Source organism: Megalopta genalis, chromosome 1 (genome assembly GCF_051020955.1).
Source record: "Megalopta genalis isolate 19385.01 chromosome 1, iyMegGena1_principal, whole genome shotgun sequence".
Taxonomy (NCBI): Eukaryota; Metazoa; Arthropoda; class Insecta; order Hymenoptera; family Halictidae; genus Megalopta; species Megalopta genalis.
This window is the reverse complement of record NC_135013.1, coordinates 34,332,940-34,351,590: the sequence shown is the minus strand read 5'-3', so window position 1 is coordinate 34,351,590 and position 18,651 is coordinate 34,332,940. Positions and strand designations below refer to the sequence as shown.

The window sequence follows — 18,651 nt, the reverse complement described above, 5'->3', positions numbered from 1 at the left end:
AGCCGACGGGAACGTCGGGTCGCCTCGGTTCGTCGACGCTCCGGAAGCACGGAGCAACGTGTGTAAATTCTCCCCGATTTTCCTTCAGCTCGTAAACAAAGATGGACAATTTGGGAAGAGGGGATACGATTATCCGAGCCTCGCGCCTCGTATTTAGAATCGTCGACGATCGGCGACCGTGAAAACGAGCCCCGAGGCTCGAACAATCGTACCTCTCACCTCCCTAAATTGTCCATTTTCGCGTACAGGCTGAAGGACGATTAGGCAGAATTTATCGCGGATTATTATACGCGAAATAAAAACGCTCCGCATCGCGATTGCAACGCTGATCATTTTTCGACGTTCTTAATTTCTCCGAACTTTTCCGCCGTTTTCAATTTCGCTTACTCGTTTCTTTTTCTTCTCTTTCTTTTTTCTGCCACAAATGCATAAAAATTCCGCAGTCCGGCGATCGGTATACCGCGAGTTTTATGCGTTTACGACAGAAATAAACGAGCGAATCGCGAAACTGTGAACACGCTCAGCCACTATTTTCGACCCGTTGATATATCATCGAAAGAAGAAGCACAGTTTTTTTTTTATCTCCGTTTCCGTCTTGCAATCGACTCGGAGCATTTTCATTCCTGCGCGAAAGCAAATCCGTCGATCGCCGGTGTTCGCGTTACGCTCAACAAATAACAGTGCATTTATCTCGGTCTCGCGCGATTTTTATCATAGGTTGGATCGTCGATCCTCGTGCAAGATTTAGAAACTACTTAAATAGAAAGTTGTTCCTTTAACAGTTCGAATGGATTAGACAAGTTTCGCGATTCTTCGGATCTTTTCGCTTCGTTCGATTTTCACGGCTGCGTTCGAGGAAATCGGCGTGTCGGATTATTCCTCGTAAATTCGATTTTATAGCCTCCATAAATTTTATCGAATTTATTCGTATATATATATATATTTTATTTTATTTTATATATAAATATTATGTAATAATATATATAATAATATTATATATATAAATATATATAAATAAATATATATATAAATATATATAAATAAATATATATATACATGCGATAATCGCGAATAAAAGGTTTAAGACTCGCGATTTCGTCGGATCCCGTGTTTCCAGCGTCGAACGAACGCGCGATTCCCTTTCACAATGCCGAATCTTTTCATCGAAACTTGTTTTTTTCTCTCTCGCTTTTAACCAGCCCGCAGAGCATCAAAACGATCGAATACACAAAATTGAAGTTTACACGGAGGCGTTGCTAAAAATTACTACGACTACATTTCAAAACGGTTTACGCATCGCTAAATTTATCTGTCTCTAATAAATCGCTAAAGACTTATATAATGCTTTTACAATACCCGTTCGCCAGTACAAGGGTTGATTAGTTGTCTGCAAGCGAAAAAGAAAAAATGAATGTTGCTATCGTTGGAACAATGTCAGGATTGTTCGCTCGACAATACCGCGATAGGAATGTAGTGAACTAATTGAAGTACGTTCCCGATTAAACCAGACGATAATTTCGATAACGGCTAATCTGGCCCCGATAAGTGTAAACGACGTATGTGTGTGTGTGTGTGTGTTTTTTGCTGTCGAACCGTCGCCGGTGTCTTCGCGAGAAACGTCATTGATCACGAATTACAGTAAATTCTCCCTAATCGACGCTCAGAGTGTGCAGAAAAATGGACAATTCGGGAAGCGGAGACACGGATTATTCGAGCCTTGCGGCTCGTTTTTATAGTTGTCGACGATCGGTCAATCGGTCAATCGTGTCTCCTTCTTCCCAAATTGTCCATTTTTGTGCAATTGTCCGAGCGTCGATTGGGGAGAATTCACTGTAGTGGCCGCGATCGTGATAACTCGGAGAAGTGCGATCGATTCGAAACAATCGGGATTTCAACCGGAACCTGTCTTTACCGCGAGCAGAAGAATTTAGAAATTCGGATTCCACCTCGCGTCAGCTTTCTCCCGATGAATGATCAGAAAAATTTGCATAAAAATGTACAATGTAGTTGTCGGACACGGTAAACGATCGATTATATCCCCGCCGGTATCGTAACATCGTAACGATAAAACAGCGTAGCGCCATTAACTTCGCGATACAAGGACGAAGATTTCGACTCGAAGGTCCGCGCGATTATCGATTCGATGCAATTGCTGATTTATCCAGCAGATCGCTGGTCCGATCAGCCAATCGTTGGGCGAGGCTAGTTCGAAAGGATTTCGTCGGAGACGGAGATGATCGGGCTCCTTGCGAAGGCAACAGAATGGAAATGTGTCGATCGCGAGCGCCGCGCCAATTAACTGACGATTCGTTGGAAAAATTCGAAGGATTACAGCGAATTCTCCCCAATTTTCCTTCAGCTTGTAAACGAAATTGGACAGTTTGGGAGGAGGAGGTGCGATTAATCGAGCCTCGCGTTCCGAAATTATTGTTCGAGCGGGAAATGATGGGTTCCCGAGGTCATTTGTAGTAACTTTTTCCTCAGCGAAAATGCAATCCGCGGCTTCGTTTGCGAGTTATCAGCGAAAAACAGTGACCAATGAGCGGCCAGATTAGCTGGCGCGAGACGGTCGAGTCAGTGGGCGGAACTGGGCTACGACAGCTGGTTGGCTCGGCCGCCTCGCGCCAGCTGATCCGGCCTCTCATTGGCCACTGCTTTTTCGTTAATAACTCGTAAACGAAGTCGCGGATTGCATTTTCGCTGAGGAAAAAGTTGCTTCAAATGGCCTCAGGAACCTTCCAGCTCTCGCTTGTACAATAATTTTGGAACACCCTGCACGAAAACGAGCTGCAATGCTCGAACAATTGTGTCTCCTCTTCTCAAACTTTTTCCCATCATTTTTGCGCAGAATCTGAGCGTCGATTAGGGAGACTTCACCGTAATTGGGAACAGAATCGTCGGGGAACGGGCGCGATATGCTTGCGCAATCGCCACTTCTCGATCCGAGAAGAACGCATCGCGCAAATAGCCGGCAATCTAATCGACTCCGATATAAAACTATCTTCGTGCAGGACTCGATTTTTAAATTCTAACGTAATTACGATTCGTTAAATGTGTACATACCATTTTCCTCGCAGTTACTGCGATTAGAAATTTTCCGATTGCAATAATTTCTTCGAAGGGAAAGAAAGTTGATGCTTGTTGCATGCCTAAATTGACTTGAATGCTTCTTAAATATCGACGACGAGAGACCAGAATTTTATTCCAATTTTAAAGGACAGAATAACTTCTATACTTAATAAATTATTCCTAGCAATTTTCGTCAAAGTACGTCAAGCGGTCAACAGACATTCGTTTCTTCCTTAAACAATCTTGACAACGTAACGCAATAGTAACTTCAAAATTGTTCGAACGTTTCCAGCGTTTCGAACACTGTCCACTAATTTTCGCCGTAAACGCATCGAGTCCGCGGACCAATTGTTGCGCGTTGTACGGGATTCGAAAGCTAGATTCTCTCCGGAATCGGCGCGTCCGTTTCAAAAGAGGTCCGAAAATCGTCCTAATTCCGTGAACGAGGATCGGCGGAGTCGTCGACCTCCCCCCGATCCGACCCGGCGGAAACGCGATTGTCAGCGGCTTTCCCGTGCCGGTAATTCAAATACCGCGAACGAGGAAAAACTCGAGAGGGTTTTGTTCGTAGGGAAATTCCCCGTTGTAAAAAGCGTCATCGATTTTGCCGAGCGTGATCGAGATCAGTTTTCCACGTAGCACGCCCCGTTATCTTATCTAGGCGATCTGACGTTAGATTCCGCGGAGAAGATCAACGAGCATCAGTTGCGGGAGCACCGCCGTCGGTTTCGTGTCCCCCAAATAACGATAACTCGCGTTCCTCGAATTAATTGTTCGCTTTGGATGTCCAGGGAGCAGGAACATCGGTGAAACATGGGGTGAGTAACGTGACCAGGACGTGCGCGCGCGCTCGCATTAATATTAACGCGTGTGTTCGACGTAAAAATTGTATTTTTATTACCAATTTAATTTTATCATATTTTATTACATTCGACGAATCGCGCGGGATGGACTACTTTTTTTCTGTTTTAGTATTTTAGAGCATAGCCTCCTCCATAGCGTCCTCGTCGTTCGAACGGAGACACGATCCGCTGCGCTTATTTTCCCACGAAGCTACCCTCCAGACGGCTGGAGGGGTAGAAACGATCCCTTAAAATCGCCACGGCCGTCTCCTACCTGAAATTCTGCAGCCTGCCGAGCTCAGTCGCGCTCTTTAAAGCCTTCCGTCTAGTGTGCGGATCACAATTCGTCGCTGCTGCAAACTAGATTCCGACGTTCAACGTTTGTTCAACGATTTTTGTTTGCTTTCGGCCGATGTTCGCGCGAGCAAATTCGTGTTACCGTTTTGTTTGGAACGGATCTCCCAGCATTCGCTATTTATCGGTATCTAATCTAGCGTTTTATCGTCCGCAATCGAGGAAGATCAATTGATACAAGATCCTCCGTGTACGAGATTATTTTTCGATTTCTTCGAATGGAGTTCCGGGATTGAGTAACGTCGCTAATACTAAAGGCCCATTGATTATTCGATTAAAGAGGTTCGACACTCTGTTGCGATTCTGTCGAGTTAATTTGAATTAATTTCCTGGTACCGAAACCACGATAATTAGCCATGCTGAAAGTTTCACCCCGCTCGAATGCATTTGTAACAGTAATGTTCATTTGAAAATACAGATAAAGATAGAAAATAAAGATAAGAGGAAAAAGAATGATATAATAAAAGGAAAGATACAATAGACGATAGAAGACAAGATAAAACGTAATTTTACTTCGGTAATTTTACTTCGGTTATTTTACTTCGACAATTTATTTTGATAATTTTACTTCGGTAATTTTACTTCGACAATTTATTTTGATAATTTTATTTTGGTAATTTTACTTCGGTTATTTTACTTCGACAATTTATTTTGGTAATTTTACTTCGGTAATTTTACTTCGACAATTTATTTTGATAATTTTATTTTGGTAATTTTACTTCGGTAATTTTACTTCGACAATTTATTTTGATAATTTTATTTTGGTAATTTTACTTCGGTTATTTTACTTCGACAATTTATTTTGGTAATTTTACTTCGACAATTTATTTCGATCATTTTACTTTGGTAATTTTACTTCGGTAATTTTAATTCGACAATTTATTTCCATAATTTTACTTTGGTAATTTTACTTCGACAATTTATTTCGATAATTTTGCTTCGGTAATTTCACTTCGACAATTTATTTCGATAATTTTACTTCGAAATTTTACTCCGGTAATTTTACCTCGTTAATTTCGCTTCGTTAATTTAACCTCGTTAGATTCTACTTCGAAATTTTGCTGCGGTAATTTTACATCGACGAGTCACTGGCAGCCGGCAAAGTTGTTGATTCAAGCGAAACAGGGAAATCGATGACATAAGACGCATCTTTTGTGCAACTGTCTCCCCGTTAATTATAGATTTTCGCTCGCGCGGGCTCACGACGGAACAAATCGATGTCCCGCGTGTCACGCCGCTTCCGGTCCCCGGTCTGCTTTCTCCCCTTTTTCCTTTTTCTTCCCGCCACGGGGGAAACTGTTATCGTGTATGGCGTTATTATCGATGGCAGCTCGAAAATCCCGGGCCGGTCACACGATCCGCGAGAAAGCGCGGTCTACGAGCATTATCCGGAAAGGAAACCGACACCGTGAACTTCGACGGCGCTTCACGCGATCGGTGTCGATTTTCCGCGTGCGGTCGCGACGCGGATTCGAGCCGAGACACGGATACCCGTCTAGCAAAAATCGACAGCTTCTTCTGCGAGAGCCCTGTGCCTCCCTTTCCCTTTCTTCGATCGCGATTTATTCACACGCACTCGGCGTCGTCGCTGCGAGATCCATCGTCGATCTTAAAAATAAATCGTGGAACAATAATTGCAGTTCTTTTGACCGAAAGCTTGATAAAATAAATGTTAATAAAACGGTGTTGCAGATCGGCCAGAAATAGTGTGATTTATATGTTATATTTATTATCATATTTATTAATAAATAAAATATCAATAAAATAAGATATAAAGTTCTTTTGACCGAAAGCTTGATAAAATAAATACTAATAAAACGGTGTTGCAGATCGGCCAGAAATAGCGTGATTTATATGTTATATTTATTATCATATTTATTAATAAATAAAACATAAATATAAAAATGACGAGGCTGAATTTATTTAGACTTTACGCAATTCTTTTCGCAACTTGTGCTCGAACGAAGAGCAATTTACAGTATCGATGATTATTATTATAAAATACGAAGAAAGACAAATATATATTAAAGTGTTTAACAAGTGCATGGATTTACACTGATTCACCTTGAAACGTTGCCAAAGGTTTTTAAGAAGCTAGAGGAATGTCACGATTCCATCGTAAAATCTGTGAATTTCGATATTTCAGCGAGGAACGTGCGGTTTCCGACACTGGGGGCGGTGTGAGCGATTCCGGCAAGAGACCGGAAGTCCTCAAGAGCAACCACGAGGTACGGAGGAAGATGGAGCGTGGTCTGCACGAGCGGGACCGCGTCGGCGTCCAGGACTTCGTCCTCCTCGAGGACTTTCAGAGCGAGGCGGCGTTCATCGATAATTTGCGGAAACGGTTCAAGGAAGATCTAATTTACGTGAGTAAAACGGTGATCGCCGTTCACCGCAGCTGCCTCGACGAATTACGTGGAACCGAGCCTTCGACATCTGGCTCCGCGGCGCTCGTTTCCTCTGCTAACGAACCCGATAAAGTCGGCCCGAGGAATCTTGTCTGGTCGAACACAACCGTTTCATTCACCATACATAGGCTCGCGTCATTTTTCTGCACCCGTAAAAACCGCCACTGTTGTATCAATATTTTAATTTTAATTCTATAATCAATAGATTTATCACATATATATATATATATATAATTATATAATAATAATAATGTAATTATTATAATTATATTATATTTTTATATTATTTTTTATTATATTATAATAATAATAATAATAATAAATATTATAATACATAAATTATATTATATATACATATATATAACTTATAATATAATATAATATTATTATATATATATTATAATAATATAACATAATAATATATAATAATAATAATATAATTATAATAATTATATTATTATAATATATATATATGTAATATTATATTATGAGTTATATATATGTATATATAATATAATTTATGTATTATAATATGTAAAAAATATAATAAATCGCCGGTCGATCGTGCAAGATTTTGCAGAAATATTCGCGGATCGACCGCAACAAATGGTGAACGGTATCGTTCGGATAAGCTGTCTCACAGTTTTGCAACAATCTCTTCGATTAGCAGTCTCCTTATCGATTCAATAATGCAGGAGGTATTTCTGGATCAATCGTCGATTCGACGTGATATAATCAAGAATAATTGAACGGAGTTTGCAGCAACGTTTTCGACGATGTTGAAAATGATTTGCGCTAACGGTATCGCAGCCGGTTCGCCGACAGCGCGATAATTTAATTATTCAAGCTTGAAAGCAGCGTTTCCGGCGGCACGATCCGATAATTTTATTAACAAATTAAGCCAGCCTGTGTCCGACGGACGCGAAAAGCGTTTCTCGCCGCTTTTTTTCGTTCGTATCGTCGCACAGAATTGTTTATCGACAGTTTATTCGATCTATTTTCCAGACGTACATCGGCCAGGTACTCGTTTCCGTGAATCCCTACAAGAAGCTGCCGATCTATGATCCAGCAACGATCCAGTACTATCATGGACGGAACTTCTTCGAAGCGCCACCGCACATGTAAGCCATCGATCGGGGATAATTTTGAATAGTATTTTAGTGTGAATATTTAGTTTTTGAATAGCAGCGGTTAGAAAGATCGTAAGATTTACGATGAGAATGATTTTTGTTACAGTTTCGCGCTGGCAGACACCGCGTATCAGTCTTTGTCCAAGGAGAACTTGGACCAGTGTATTCTCATCTCAGGTACCGAGGACAAATACCTGCTACTTCGACGATATTCCCTGTCTTCTATTCCGATAGTATTTCTTTCAAATGGACGATTTAGAACGGTGTCACGATTTAAATATTTAGGGGGACCGGAAAGTAATGTCGTTTCTGCGCATATTTATCTGTTTGAATTTAATGTAAACAAACGACATAACTTTCCGGCCCCCCTAATAATTTAAGGGTGAATTACCCCGTGCGAATGTCTTGTCTGTTATAATAGTAAATACAGGCAACTTATCATAAAATACCGAGTAAAATGCTGGACGCATAATACTTGTAAGTACAGTAAATTCTCCCTTGGGAACAAAAGTGGACAATTTGGGGAGAAAGAGGTATGATTAGTCGAGCCTTGTCAACAACCATGATTGTCAACAACTATAAAAGCGTAATAATATATATATATATATATATATATATATATATATATAAAAGCTATAATAATCGTACCTCCTCCTCCCAAAATTGAGAATTTACCGTGCTACTTCGAGCGAGTAGAAAATTTCTACTCGCTATAAAAAAAAAGCTATAATAATCGTACCTCCTCCTCCCAAAATTGAGAATTTACCGTGCTACTTCGAGCGAGTAGAAAATTTCTACTCGCTATAAAAAAAAGCTATAATAATCGTACCTCTTCCTCCCAAAATTGAGAATTTACTGTGACACTTCGAGCGAGTAGAAAATTTCCTCCGACGAGATTCATTTGCGCAGACACGCACAGCGTAATTACCTAAGCAGCAAACTCGTTCTAACGCGTCGTCCGAGTATTTGAATAGGTAAAAGTAGCTTCTGATCATTTTTATACGCGGAGAAATCCGCGTTGTAGTTCTCCGGATAGCAAAATGATTCGAGGACGTTGCAAAAGTTTACACGGCGTTGTACACTGATCGATCTGCGTAGGCGAATCCGGTTCCGGGAAGACCGAGGCCTCGAAGAAGGTCCTCGAATTTATCGCAGCGGCCACCGGCCACAAGAAGCAAGTGGAGGAAGTGAACGATAAATTGATCGGTAGCAATCCGGTGCTCGAAGCGTTCGGAAACGCGAAAACTAATCGCAATGATAATTCGTCCCGTTTCGGCAAGTACATGGATATCCAATTTAATTTCCAGGTACAAACGGCCGAACATATTATTCGTTAACCCTTTCGGTACGAGCGCGTTGTCCGCCGTGACACTCTCCCACTGTTGTACGGGGTGCCGCGCCGAAAATGCGCACATAACTTTTGTACGAAGATTTTCTTTAACACGTTGGATGCCACGGGGGTCACCGATGACCGGCACTTAACTTGGCGGTGACGCCATGGGGGCCACCGGTGACCGGCGCACCCAAATTGATAGAAATATATATAATTTAAAACAAATGTCAATATCAAAAATTTTGTATTATTACCATCGTCAATTCAAACAGTGATGATTTTGCAGATAATATTTCAACATTATATGTATCACATAAAAGAAAATTCATCGTGGCGCCACGGACAATTTCTGTAAAACCGGCTTGGCATTCAACGTGTTAAGCGTTAAGCAATGACTGTGCTTAATCCGTTTCTAAATCTTTCTTCAAATGTTTCCTGTAAACATTCTGTAAAGGGCCTACAGAAATATGGCTTATATGGATGCCAGATGTATTCGGCACTCGTCCATATTGGTCATCGGATGGATGCCGGATATATCCGGCGCTCGTACCGAAAGGGTTAATGCCTCTTTATCTGTTCTCGCATAACCGAGACACTGTCGACCGGTCCGATGGAGGCAAACCATCTCTACATAATTACATTTCTTCGCAGGGAGACCCGATCGGCGGTAACATACTGAATTACCTGCTCGAGAAGTCGCGCGTCGTGCATCAATTTACCGGTGAGAGGAACTTCCATATTTTCTATCAATTGCTGGCCGGAGCCAGCGACGAGACATTGAGGGATCTGTTCCTCAAAAGGAACTTGGACACTTACTATTACCTCTCCAACGGAGTAAGTTAAACAGATCGATCAGATTTTGTCGGTACAGTTGTTCGAACGTTCGATTTATTTTTTAGACAAAGGGTACCGTGGATAGCATCGACGATGGCAGTCAGTACAAGGAGGTGATAAACGCTATGAAGACCATGGAGATGAACCAACAGGAACAGGACGATCTATTCGCCATAGTCGCCTCTGTGTTGCACTTGGGAAACGTTGGTTTCACAGAGGAAGATGGCGTCGCTCAGATATTAAAGCCTGGCTCGGTGGAAGCTGTTGCCTCTGTAAGGCTTCTTCCTTAGAAATAATTTAGCTAGCCGAAGGTACCCTAGGTTGTCCCTGTTACACCGCGAAATGTCTGTGCCACTTTCTAAACTTTTAATTAGAATCGACTATTATGTGAGTCACTTGGTAGGGAACGGTCTCTTTTATTCTTTAAAAGGAAAATCCCCCTTGAGTAATTAGCTTCAGTGGTTCTTGCCGGCAGCGGGCAACGGTACGCCGACCAGACAGCAAGAGCCATTGAAGTCTGCTCTGAATTTCGTACGGGGAAAGTGGCCTTGGTAAAAGCAGACCTTTGCTCGACACAAGTCAAATTGATTCGCAGTTGCTGGGATGCGACGTGAAACAATTAGCGGATGCGTTTACACACCGCACAATAGACGCCCGCGGCGACGTGGTCGTATCACCGTTGAACAGGGAGCTGGCAATTTATGCACGCGACGCACTGGCCAAAGCCGTATACGACAGACTGTTCACGTGGCTCGTGACCAGGTTGAATAAATCACTGCAACCGGTCCACGATCCTCCGCGCAAGATGGTCATGGGAATCCTGGATATATATGGGTTCGAAATCTTCCAAAAGAACAGGTACGCGTCCTCCCCCCTGTAACAGGATTACAAAACCCGTTGTAGAACGACAGCTCATTAGCGGCATTGTCCTAACAGCTTCGAGCAGTTCTGTATAAATTATTGTAACGAGAAGTTGCAACAGTTGTTCATTCAACTGACACTGAAGTCCGAGCAGGAGGAGTACTTGAGGGAGGGTATCACCTGGGAGAATATTCAATTTTTCAACAACAAAGTCATTTGCGACCTGATCGAGGAGAAGCATAAAGGTGATGTGACAATTTTTGATTGGAACGCGCGTTGAATGATTTCTTTATCGTTGTAATTAATTTTGGCGTCGATTCGTTTTAGGTATAATATCGTTAATGGACGAGGAGTGTCTTCGTCCCGGCGACCCAACCGACCTGAGCTTTCTGGAGAAGTTGAATGTCAATCTGAACAATCATCCTCACTACATAAGCCACATGAAGGCAGACCTGCAGACGCAGAAACTTATGGGGCGAGATGTAATGTTCTCATTTAATTCACCCACCGTTCAATTTTCAAATGTTTTTCTGCTTGTTCAATGTAGTTATGGATTACAGGAATTCCGATTGGTACATTACGCTGGCGACGTGACGTACAATGTCCGAGGATTCCTTGAAAAGAATAATGACCTACTGTTCAGAGATTTGCGTGAAGTAATGTCGAATACAACGAATTCGATTACCAAGGTATTCACGAGGTTTCGTTTGTCTCTACGCGAAGAAATTTATTTATTTAATTTTCTTAATAAAAAAGAAATTGTATCTTCTGCAGAGTGTGTTTGACGTCAAAGACTTGACTAGTAAAAAGCGACCAGAAACGGCTGTCACGCAATTCAAGAACAGTTTGAACAACCTCATGGAGATTCTCATGGGCAAGGAGCCATCCTACATTCGTTGCATCAAGCCTAATGACTTCAAGATGTCGCGTACGATCATTTACTATGTTTGTCGTAATTTTGCAGAATGTTTCTTTTTATTTCTTACAAGAGAGATTTTCATTGCAGATCAATTTAACGACAAGATTGTACTGCATCAAGTGAAGTATCTGGGTCTTATGGAGAATTTACGAGTTCGGCGAGCTGGTTTTGCCTATAGGAGACCGTACGAACAGTTCTTACAACGTTATAAGTCCCTCTGTTCAGAAACTTGGCCCAATTATCATGGATCAGCCAAAGATGGTGTACAGATCCTTGTGTGTTCTCTTGGGTTTGAAGAAGAGGAATACAGGATGGGCAAGTGAGTGTGATCCTTATGTATTTATTGCACGTTTGCTTCTAGAACGACTAAATAAGTTTTTCCTTCCCTGCAGCACAAAATTGTTCATTCGATTCCCGAAGACATTGTTCGACACAGAAGACGCCTTCCAGATGAAGAAACACGATATAGCTGCTATTATTCAGAGTAAATGGAGATGTATATTAGCTAGACGAAGGTTCTTGCGGATGAGGAAGGCATCTATGATATTGCAAAAGAATATTCGAAGATGGCTGGCGATGCGAGAAGCTGACAGAAGACGAAAAGCAGTTATTACTATTCGAAGGTATTGTCAATTAACTTTAGGTGTCTCAAAGACGTTTTAATAAATAATAATATCGGTAAATAATTTTTGCACAGGTTCATCGAAGGATTCATTACGCGAAACGGACCACCGACTGAAATCAATATGGCATTTATCGAATTGGCGAAGTCGCAATGGTTGATCAAGCTCTCTAAAACACTCCCTGTTGGCGTTTTGAATAATTATTGGCCATCATGTCCTTATTCCTGTCGAGAAGTGAGCCCAATCCATCATATATAATATATATATATGATATGATATGTACTTTCTACGTAAATCTAATTTTAAATGTTTCAGGCCTCTGAACACCTTCGTGTCATTCATAAGAAATGGAGAGCGCGCAAATACAGACTGGCCTTGTCCAAGGAAGAAAAAGAACAGTTCGAATTGAAGATTTTAGCGGAGTCTCTGTTTAAAGATAAGAAAAAGTCGTATGCTAAGAGTTTAGGGCCGAAATTCCACAACGATCGGCTTGGCGCAGAATTTAAAGCGTTGAGACAGAGTTTTACGAATAATATTCTTCCTAGAGATGAGACTATAAAGGTAAAATATTCTTTGTTTGTTTCTTAATAGAAGCAAAAATTATAATTAATAATATAATAATAATAATTATAATAAATTATATATAAGTATAATTAATAAGTATAATATAAGTATAATTATAATAATATAATAATAATAATAATAATAATAATTAAAAATTATGATTTCTTCAAAAATAGCGTTGATAGGCATTATATTGTTTTCCTTTTTAGTATGCTACTCCCGTCATTAAATATGATCGGCATGGATACAAACCCCGCGAAAGGGTTCTTATTTTAACAGAAAACGCGGTGTACATTCTGGATACATTAAAAACGTTTAAACTTAAGCACAGACTACCTTACAAGTCCATAGAAGAATTGGTTGTAACTGGAGAATCGGATAATCTGTTGATTGTCAGGATACCGCCCGAATTGAAGAAAGACAAGGTATATTGTTAATGTTTTCGTTGTAACAACTATGCTATGATGCTTAAATTTGATTGTTTTCTTCTGTTTGCAACAGGGAGATTTAATATTGGAAGTACCATATATAATAGAAGCACTAACGAAAGCAATTGATATCACCAACAATCCAAATATCCTTAAAATAGTTCACACTGAATCGTGAGTATAAAAAAGTTATTTTTATTGAATCAGAACAAGCGGATTAATAATTTATATTGTATTTTAGGGTTTCACACAAACTAGTCAGCGGTAAAGAAGGTGTAATCGAATTCAGAACGGGTACAACACCAGCCATCAGTAAAAATAGGCAAAGTGGACACTTGCTGGTGGTAAATACAAACTCTGCCGCATAAAATAATTGAGGTAATGATTCTCGCGGCTTGTATTCACGTGTAATATTCTAGGTGGCATCTCCATAATATCTCGATGAAATTTTAAAACGGAAAAATTATTATGTACTTAGAAGGATGTGTTCAGCATGGGAAGTTTACGGGCAGGCTTGTGATCTAGAACGGAAGATCGTTAAGAAGAGATAATATATTGAAATTTAGTAAATTTGTTAAATAACACTCGCCGTTTTGTACCTTGTTAAACAATGTCAGTTTGTAAAATACTGTGTGAGATAATGTTTATTTTTATAATTAGCGAATTGCCTGCAAAATGGATCGTTTTTGCAAGTAGCATGGGATCACTTAACAGTGAAAAAAGTCAGTGCCTTCTATGAAAAATCGTCAGCTAATCGCACAAGAAAATAATTTATTATCGGATATCTTCCGGGTGCATTGAAAAAAAAGAAAGAAATATTTCCCTTTTTCTATATTTATATTATATAAGTCACTGTGCCATCAATAATATTTTATGTTCAGAATTATCTTATGGAATATTGACAACATAGAATTAAACTAATAACCCTTCGGTCGTAAACAAAATGAGTGGATTTTATTAATCTTTTTTTGTGTTACGTGTCCTTATTCTGGAAGCCAATTTTGAATATGAGTCTTGCTTTGCTCGTCTATTATTTGTGTAAAATATTTTTAAAAAACAGCATTACTCTATTCACCGAAAATACAGTAAAACATTTGGTTTCTTCATTCTTATATTATTGCTCTTATTTAATAGTAATATTTATTTAAAATAAAGAAAGAACGATTTAATTGTAAAATGTAAGATATCTTTTATTTTTCTTTGTACATATTATACAAAACTTTATGTACAGATACCTTAATCTTATCTATTATTAATACTCCGAGACAAAGAAAGAAAGTAACACTTCCTTAACATTAAAATACAAACAAAGCGCTGAATTATTTTTTACGTTTAGCAGCGGGCTCCTTTTTAGTGAGGGACTTTTTCCCATCCAAAGCTTTCTCTCGCAATTCATCCTCCATTGCCTTATTGACTGTTCTGGTAATCATCTGCTTCAACTTGTGTGCATCTTCGAGCTTCTTCTTCTTTGGCTGAATTGGTGCATCTATGAAAGAATTTACATACACAAAAAAATTCGTCTTATTATTATTCATTTATTCTCACTAACAGTGAGATATTATTATTATTATTATTATTATTATTATTATTCGTTTATTCTCACTAACTAACATTGTTAATATAAACAACTGCAACGTAAATATCACTTACTATTTCTGCGTTGAACAGCCGGGCCTTTCTTCTTACTTTTCTCCTTGGCTTTTCCCTTCGTCGAAGGAGGCAGCTTGGACTTCACTTTTATTTTTCCTTGGGCCATTTCGAAACTGTTAACAATATTATGTTAAAAACAAAAAACACGTGCGTATACCTATTGGCGTACACAATCTAACCTTGTCTACGCTTTGTACACAGCGAGTACAGGTACCATAAAAACAAAACCACGTGACTCTTACTGGGATTTTTGAAGGTGTCCTATACGCAAAACCGAATTTATTTATGTTTATTGCGTGACAAATTAAGGGACGCGACGTAAAATATAAAAACAATCTATTTTTAAATGTGTAAGAAATGTTTTCACAATACGCAATATGCGCGTATTGTGAAAATGTTCTAGCACAGTTGTAAGTCTTCCATTTTATCCCGGACCAAGTTATTAATTAACAATCATCAATTTTTCATATAAAAATAGCTCACCGAATTGGATACGCGCAAGTTTGCAGTTAATAGTTTATAAATTATTAACTATCAACACTTAAATGGAAATAATGGCGTACTCGACGAGCACTACGAACCTACCAAACGTTTATTATTACGTATCACTTGAAAGTGCTTGCGAGCTTCTCTTCGTTACTGTTGGTTACTGTACTAGCTAATTAATAATTCATTTTTCTGTACAGACTACATAAAGACGACATACAGACCAATCGAAAGGACTTGTGGCGACATCGGTGCATTACAATAAATATGTGCGACAATTAGACAAAATCCACTGTCGGTAATTTGGATAATTCGAGTTAATTAATTATGGCAAAATTAGGGCATAAAAAAAACTAAACCAAGGGTACAAAACTATTCACGATAATCTATCGTGTCCATACTGTATACAAAAACAGATAACAACGTTGCGAAAACATAATTAAATTGCACTTTGAAAGTTTGTTTAACTATTATGCTAACTATTGCAATGTTGTTATTTGTTGTTATTGCACGATATCGATGCAGCAGATTCTTCTTAACAATTTGATGCCCTCGGTTTACTTTTCAATTGCATAATTTTGCTGTAATCAATGTTTCTAAGCGGCCCTGCATTGTGCACACGTAGACGATCGAGGCGCCTCTTGCGGAGGAAAAGTGAAGCTTATCCGAGGTTTGTTCAGCGCCAATTAGTACAGTGGCAAAACGCTCAAACTGTTAGCCAAAGTCAACTGTTGGTAATTTGGCTAGCAGTTTGAGCGTTTTGCCACCGACTAATTGGCGCTGTACGGACCTCGAATTCAGCTTCACTTTTTCACCACAAGAGGCACCACCATCGCCCGCATATGCATAATGCAGGATTGCTTAAAAACATTAATTATACCAAAATCAGGGCATAAAAAACTAAACAAATGACACAGAACTATTCAAGAGTGTCTATTGCATCGATATTATGTAAAAACACCGATTACAATATCGCAAATCACAATTAATTAACATAATAATTCATCAAACTTAAAAGAACAATTCATTATATTTTATAGTATTGTAATTTGGTTTTTTACATGTTATTGATACAATAGATTCTCCTGAACAATCCTGTGTACTTGGTTTACTTTTTTATGCCCTAATTTTGTCATAGATAGCATTTTTCCCTCCATTATATGCTTGTCATGGAGATTTACTTCGGACATCTGCCGCTATATGGCGATAGTGTTTCGTAGTTCATAAATGGGCTGTTTTTTGAAAAATCATGAATTGAAAAATCGTTAATTTTCAGCCACCAATTGCTAAGATACTTACAATTACTAGTCATATTGTAATTTGCAATTGCAAACTTTCTTTCAATTGTTCATAGATCGTATTTTAAACTACACGAAAGTAAATAGCAATTTCTAGAAAAAGCGAAATAATTTTTACTGCACCGTATTGATTTCGAACGTTCCAGATAATGAGAATTCTACTGTATAACTAATAGGAAAGGAGTTTTGTTTTCAATACTAATTTTTGTTGAATCACGTGATGTAACAGTATGCAATATGGAATTATGTACTATATAGGTATATATTTCCTTTTCTGCAGACTATCTCGTTGCTGCGCCACGTTCAATTTATCGAACGTAATAGCTGCATACAAATTTTGAAACTCTTAAATCAGAAAACAACAAAAAAAACGTGCCATATTGTACATCGAACGTTGTTCCGTTGCGATAATATTTTCAAGGATGTGGTAGATCATTATAATTTTATCTTTGAATTAAGTATGTAAAGATTAATGTAATGACTTGCAATATTAATTAAACTTGTGTACGTTGTACATAAGAGTTATACATATAGCAACGTTGTCGGCGAATCCGTTCCTGGAAGAATTTTTTCGTGCACGATAGATCATTTTTATTTATTGATCTATCTTCGTTAATTCGTTGGATAATACGCTTAAATAAGTAGAATCGTAACAATGGCTCTGTCTAAACCGATGGACTTAATACTTCAACTTACTAGTGCTTATTTCGAGCGTCTGTATAACAGTCCAGTGAAAACAAAAGCAATCACCAGGTATATTAATGTTTTGAATTATTACGGAGAATAAGTAACAAATTGGAAACGATATACAGAATATATTTTACAAGTGTTCCTTCATTTTTAGCTGCATTATCGCATCTCTAGGAAATATCGTGTCGCAAAAAATTTCAGGGGCGAAATTCGTCAATGGGGAGAATGTAGTTGTCTATGGACTATTTGGGTAAGGCCCATCCAATTATAATGTATATTTTCTAATTAATTTGAATCTGATACCATTGAATGATATTTTACTTTTATAGATTATTCTTTGGAGGCCCTATCCCACATTATTTTTACCAATTTATACATCCTATCGTGAGGAATCCTCTTTTACTTTTGTTGATAGAAAGATGCTTGTATACGCCATGTTATCAAGCTTTAACATTATATATGTTAGCTCTCTTCGAGGTAAATCTTTTGGTTCTCCGTACAAATATTGCTATTTTTAATATAATTAATATTCTAATTTTGTTTTTAGGGTAATGCGAGCAAAGATGCTGTGAAACAGATGAAGAGATTATACTGGCCAGTACTCTCTGCAAATTTAAAATACTTAACGTTGCTACAGTTTATAAACATCAAATATGTACCACCAGTGGTATGTTCCAGTTTCTATCGAATGGTTATTTAAAGATTGGTATGTCCTATACTCTGAGAATTAATATTTGGATTTTATTTCAGTTACGCGTGTTAGTTGTAAATTTGATCGGCTTCCTATGGGTTATATACCTCGCACAGCAAAGATCGAGACAAGAGAAAAAGAAAGGAATGAGAAAGTAAAATTTAGTAAAGTAAGTTTAGCACTTTTGGGGCAACAAGTTGAACGGGACCACATTTATTTAAGGAAACATATTTTGTACGAAAATAGTGTATATATAAGTTAATTCTAATATAAGGATAATTGTATTCATACAAATGTTTTCATAGATTCTTTTATAATCTTAACGCTGAAACTGCCAAAAGTCTGTAAGTTTTGGGAAGACTGTGAAGATTTTGCATTTGGTGCTTGGTAGTTCTAGTGTTAAATAACATGAGAAAATGTTGGGTTTATAAATATCCAAATAATAAATTAAATACCAAAAATATTTTAGGG

At 38.6% G+C, this 18,651-nt stretch overlaps 3 protein-coding genes across 15 annotated transcripts in view; 2 read left to right on the top strand and 1 right to left on the bottom strand.

Annotated features, from left to right (window-relative positions):
- The window catches only part of Myo61F (unconventional myosin 61F), a 39,366-nt gene extending 22,038 nt beyond the window's left edge, over positions 1 to 17,328 (top strand). For 4 of the 10 annotated variants that reach the window (XM_033465775.2, XM_033465774.2, XM_033465773.2 and 1 more), the window contains exons 2-20: positions 3,861 to 3,887; positions 6,412 to 6,631; positions 7,679 to 7,794; positions 7,910 to 7,980; positions 8,902 to 9,110; positions 9,788 to 9,970; positions 10,036 to 10,242; positions 10,566 to 10,828; positions 10,907 to 11,076; positions 11,159 to 11,313; positions 11,392 to 11,520; positions 11,606 to 11,759; positions 11,838 to 12,069; positions 12,143 to 12,373; positions 12,448 to 12,607; positions 12,689 to 12,934; positions 13,147 to 13,362; positions 13,439 to 13,539; positions 13,607 to 14,547. In XM_033465775.2, coding sequence (XP_033321666.2) covers positions 3,883 to 3,887; positions 6,412 to 6,631; positions 7,679 to 7,794; positions 7,910 to 7,980; positions 8,902 to 9,110; positions 9,788 to 9,970; positions 10,036 to 10,242; positions 10,566 to 10,828; positions 10,907 to 11,076; positions 11,159 to 11,313; positions 11,392 to 11,520; positions 11,606 to 11,759; positions 11,838 to 12,069; positions 12,143 to 12,373; positions 12,448 to 12,607; positions 12,689 to 12,934; positions 13,147 to 13,362; positions 13,439 to 13,539; positions 13,607 to 13,733 — 3,195 coding nt within the window. In that variant the 5' untranslated portion in view covers positions 3,861 to 3,882 and the 3' untranslated portion in view covers positions 13,734 to 14,547. Of the gene's footprint in view, positions 1 to 39; positions 59 to 3,065; positions 3,888 to 6,411; positions 6,632 to 7,678; positions 7,795 to 7,909; positions 7,981 to 8,901; positions 9,111 to 9,787; positions 9,971 to 10,035; positions 10,243 to 10,565; positions 10,829 to 10,906; positions 11,077 to 11,158; positions 11,314 to 11,391; positions 11,521 to 11,605; positions 11,760 to 11,837; positions 12,070 to 12,142; positions 12,374 to 12,447; positions 12,608 to 12,688; positions 12,935 to 13,146; positions 13,363 to 13,438; positions 13,540 to 13,606; positions 14,548 to 15,701 lie in introns of those variants that run through there. The other 6 variants (XM_033465779.2, XM_033465769.2, XM_033465776.2 and 3 more) reach the window with 5 other exon arrangements.
- On the bottom strand, positions 14,530 to 15,740 carry LOC117217910 (uncharacterized). 4 transcript variants are annotated; one of them, XM_076526319.1, is made up of 4 exons: positions 15,601 to 15,740; positions 15,195 to 15,276; positions 15,016 to 15,128; positions 14,530 to 14,851 (listed from the first exon to the last, which is right to left on the bottom strand). In XM_076526319.1, exons 3-4 carry the CDS (start codon positions 15,119 to 15,121, stop codon positions 14,685 to 14,687), a joined length of 273 nt encoding a protein of 90 aa, XP_076382434.1. In that variant the 5' UTR covers positions 15,122 to 15,128; positions 15,195 to 15,276; positions 15,601 to 15,740; the 3' UTR covers positions 14,530 to 14,684. The 4 variants fall into 4 exon arrangements, with proteins under 4 accessions (XP_076382434.1, XP_076382426.1, XP_033321681.2 ...); XM_076526311.1 differs by having other exon boundaries at positions 15,499 to 15,702; XM_033465790.2 differs by lacking the exon at positions 15,195 to 15,276.
- Positions 17,214 to 18,643, top strand: LOC117217931 (peroxisomal membrane protein 2). Its single transcript, XM_033465843.2, has 5 exons — positions 17,214 to 17,552; positions 17,644 to 17,739; positions 17,819 to 17,966; positions 18,037 to 18,156; positions 18,240 to 18,643. Exons 1-5 carry the CDS (start codon positions 17,455 to 17,457, stop codon positions 18,336 to 18,338), a joined length of 561 nt encoding a protein of 186 aa, XP_033321734.2. The 5' UTR covers positions 17,214 to 17,454; the 3' UTR covers positions 18,339 to 18,643.
- The last annotated feature ends 8 nt before the right edge of the window (positions 18,644 to 18,651 follow it).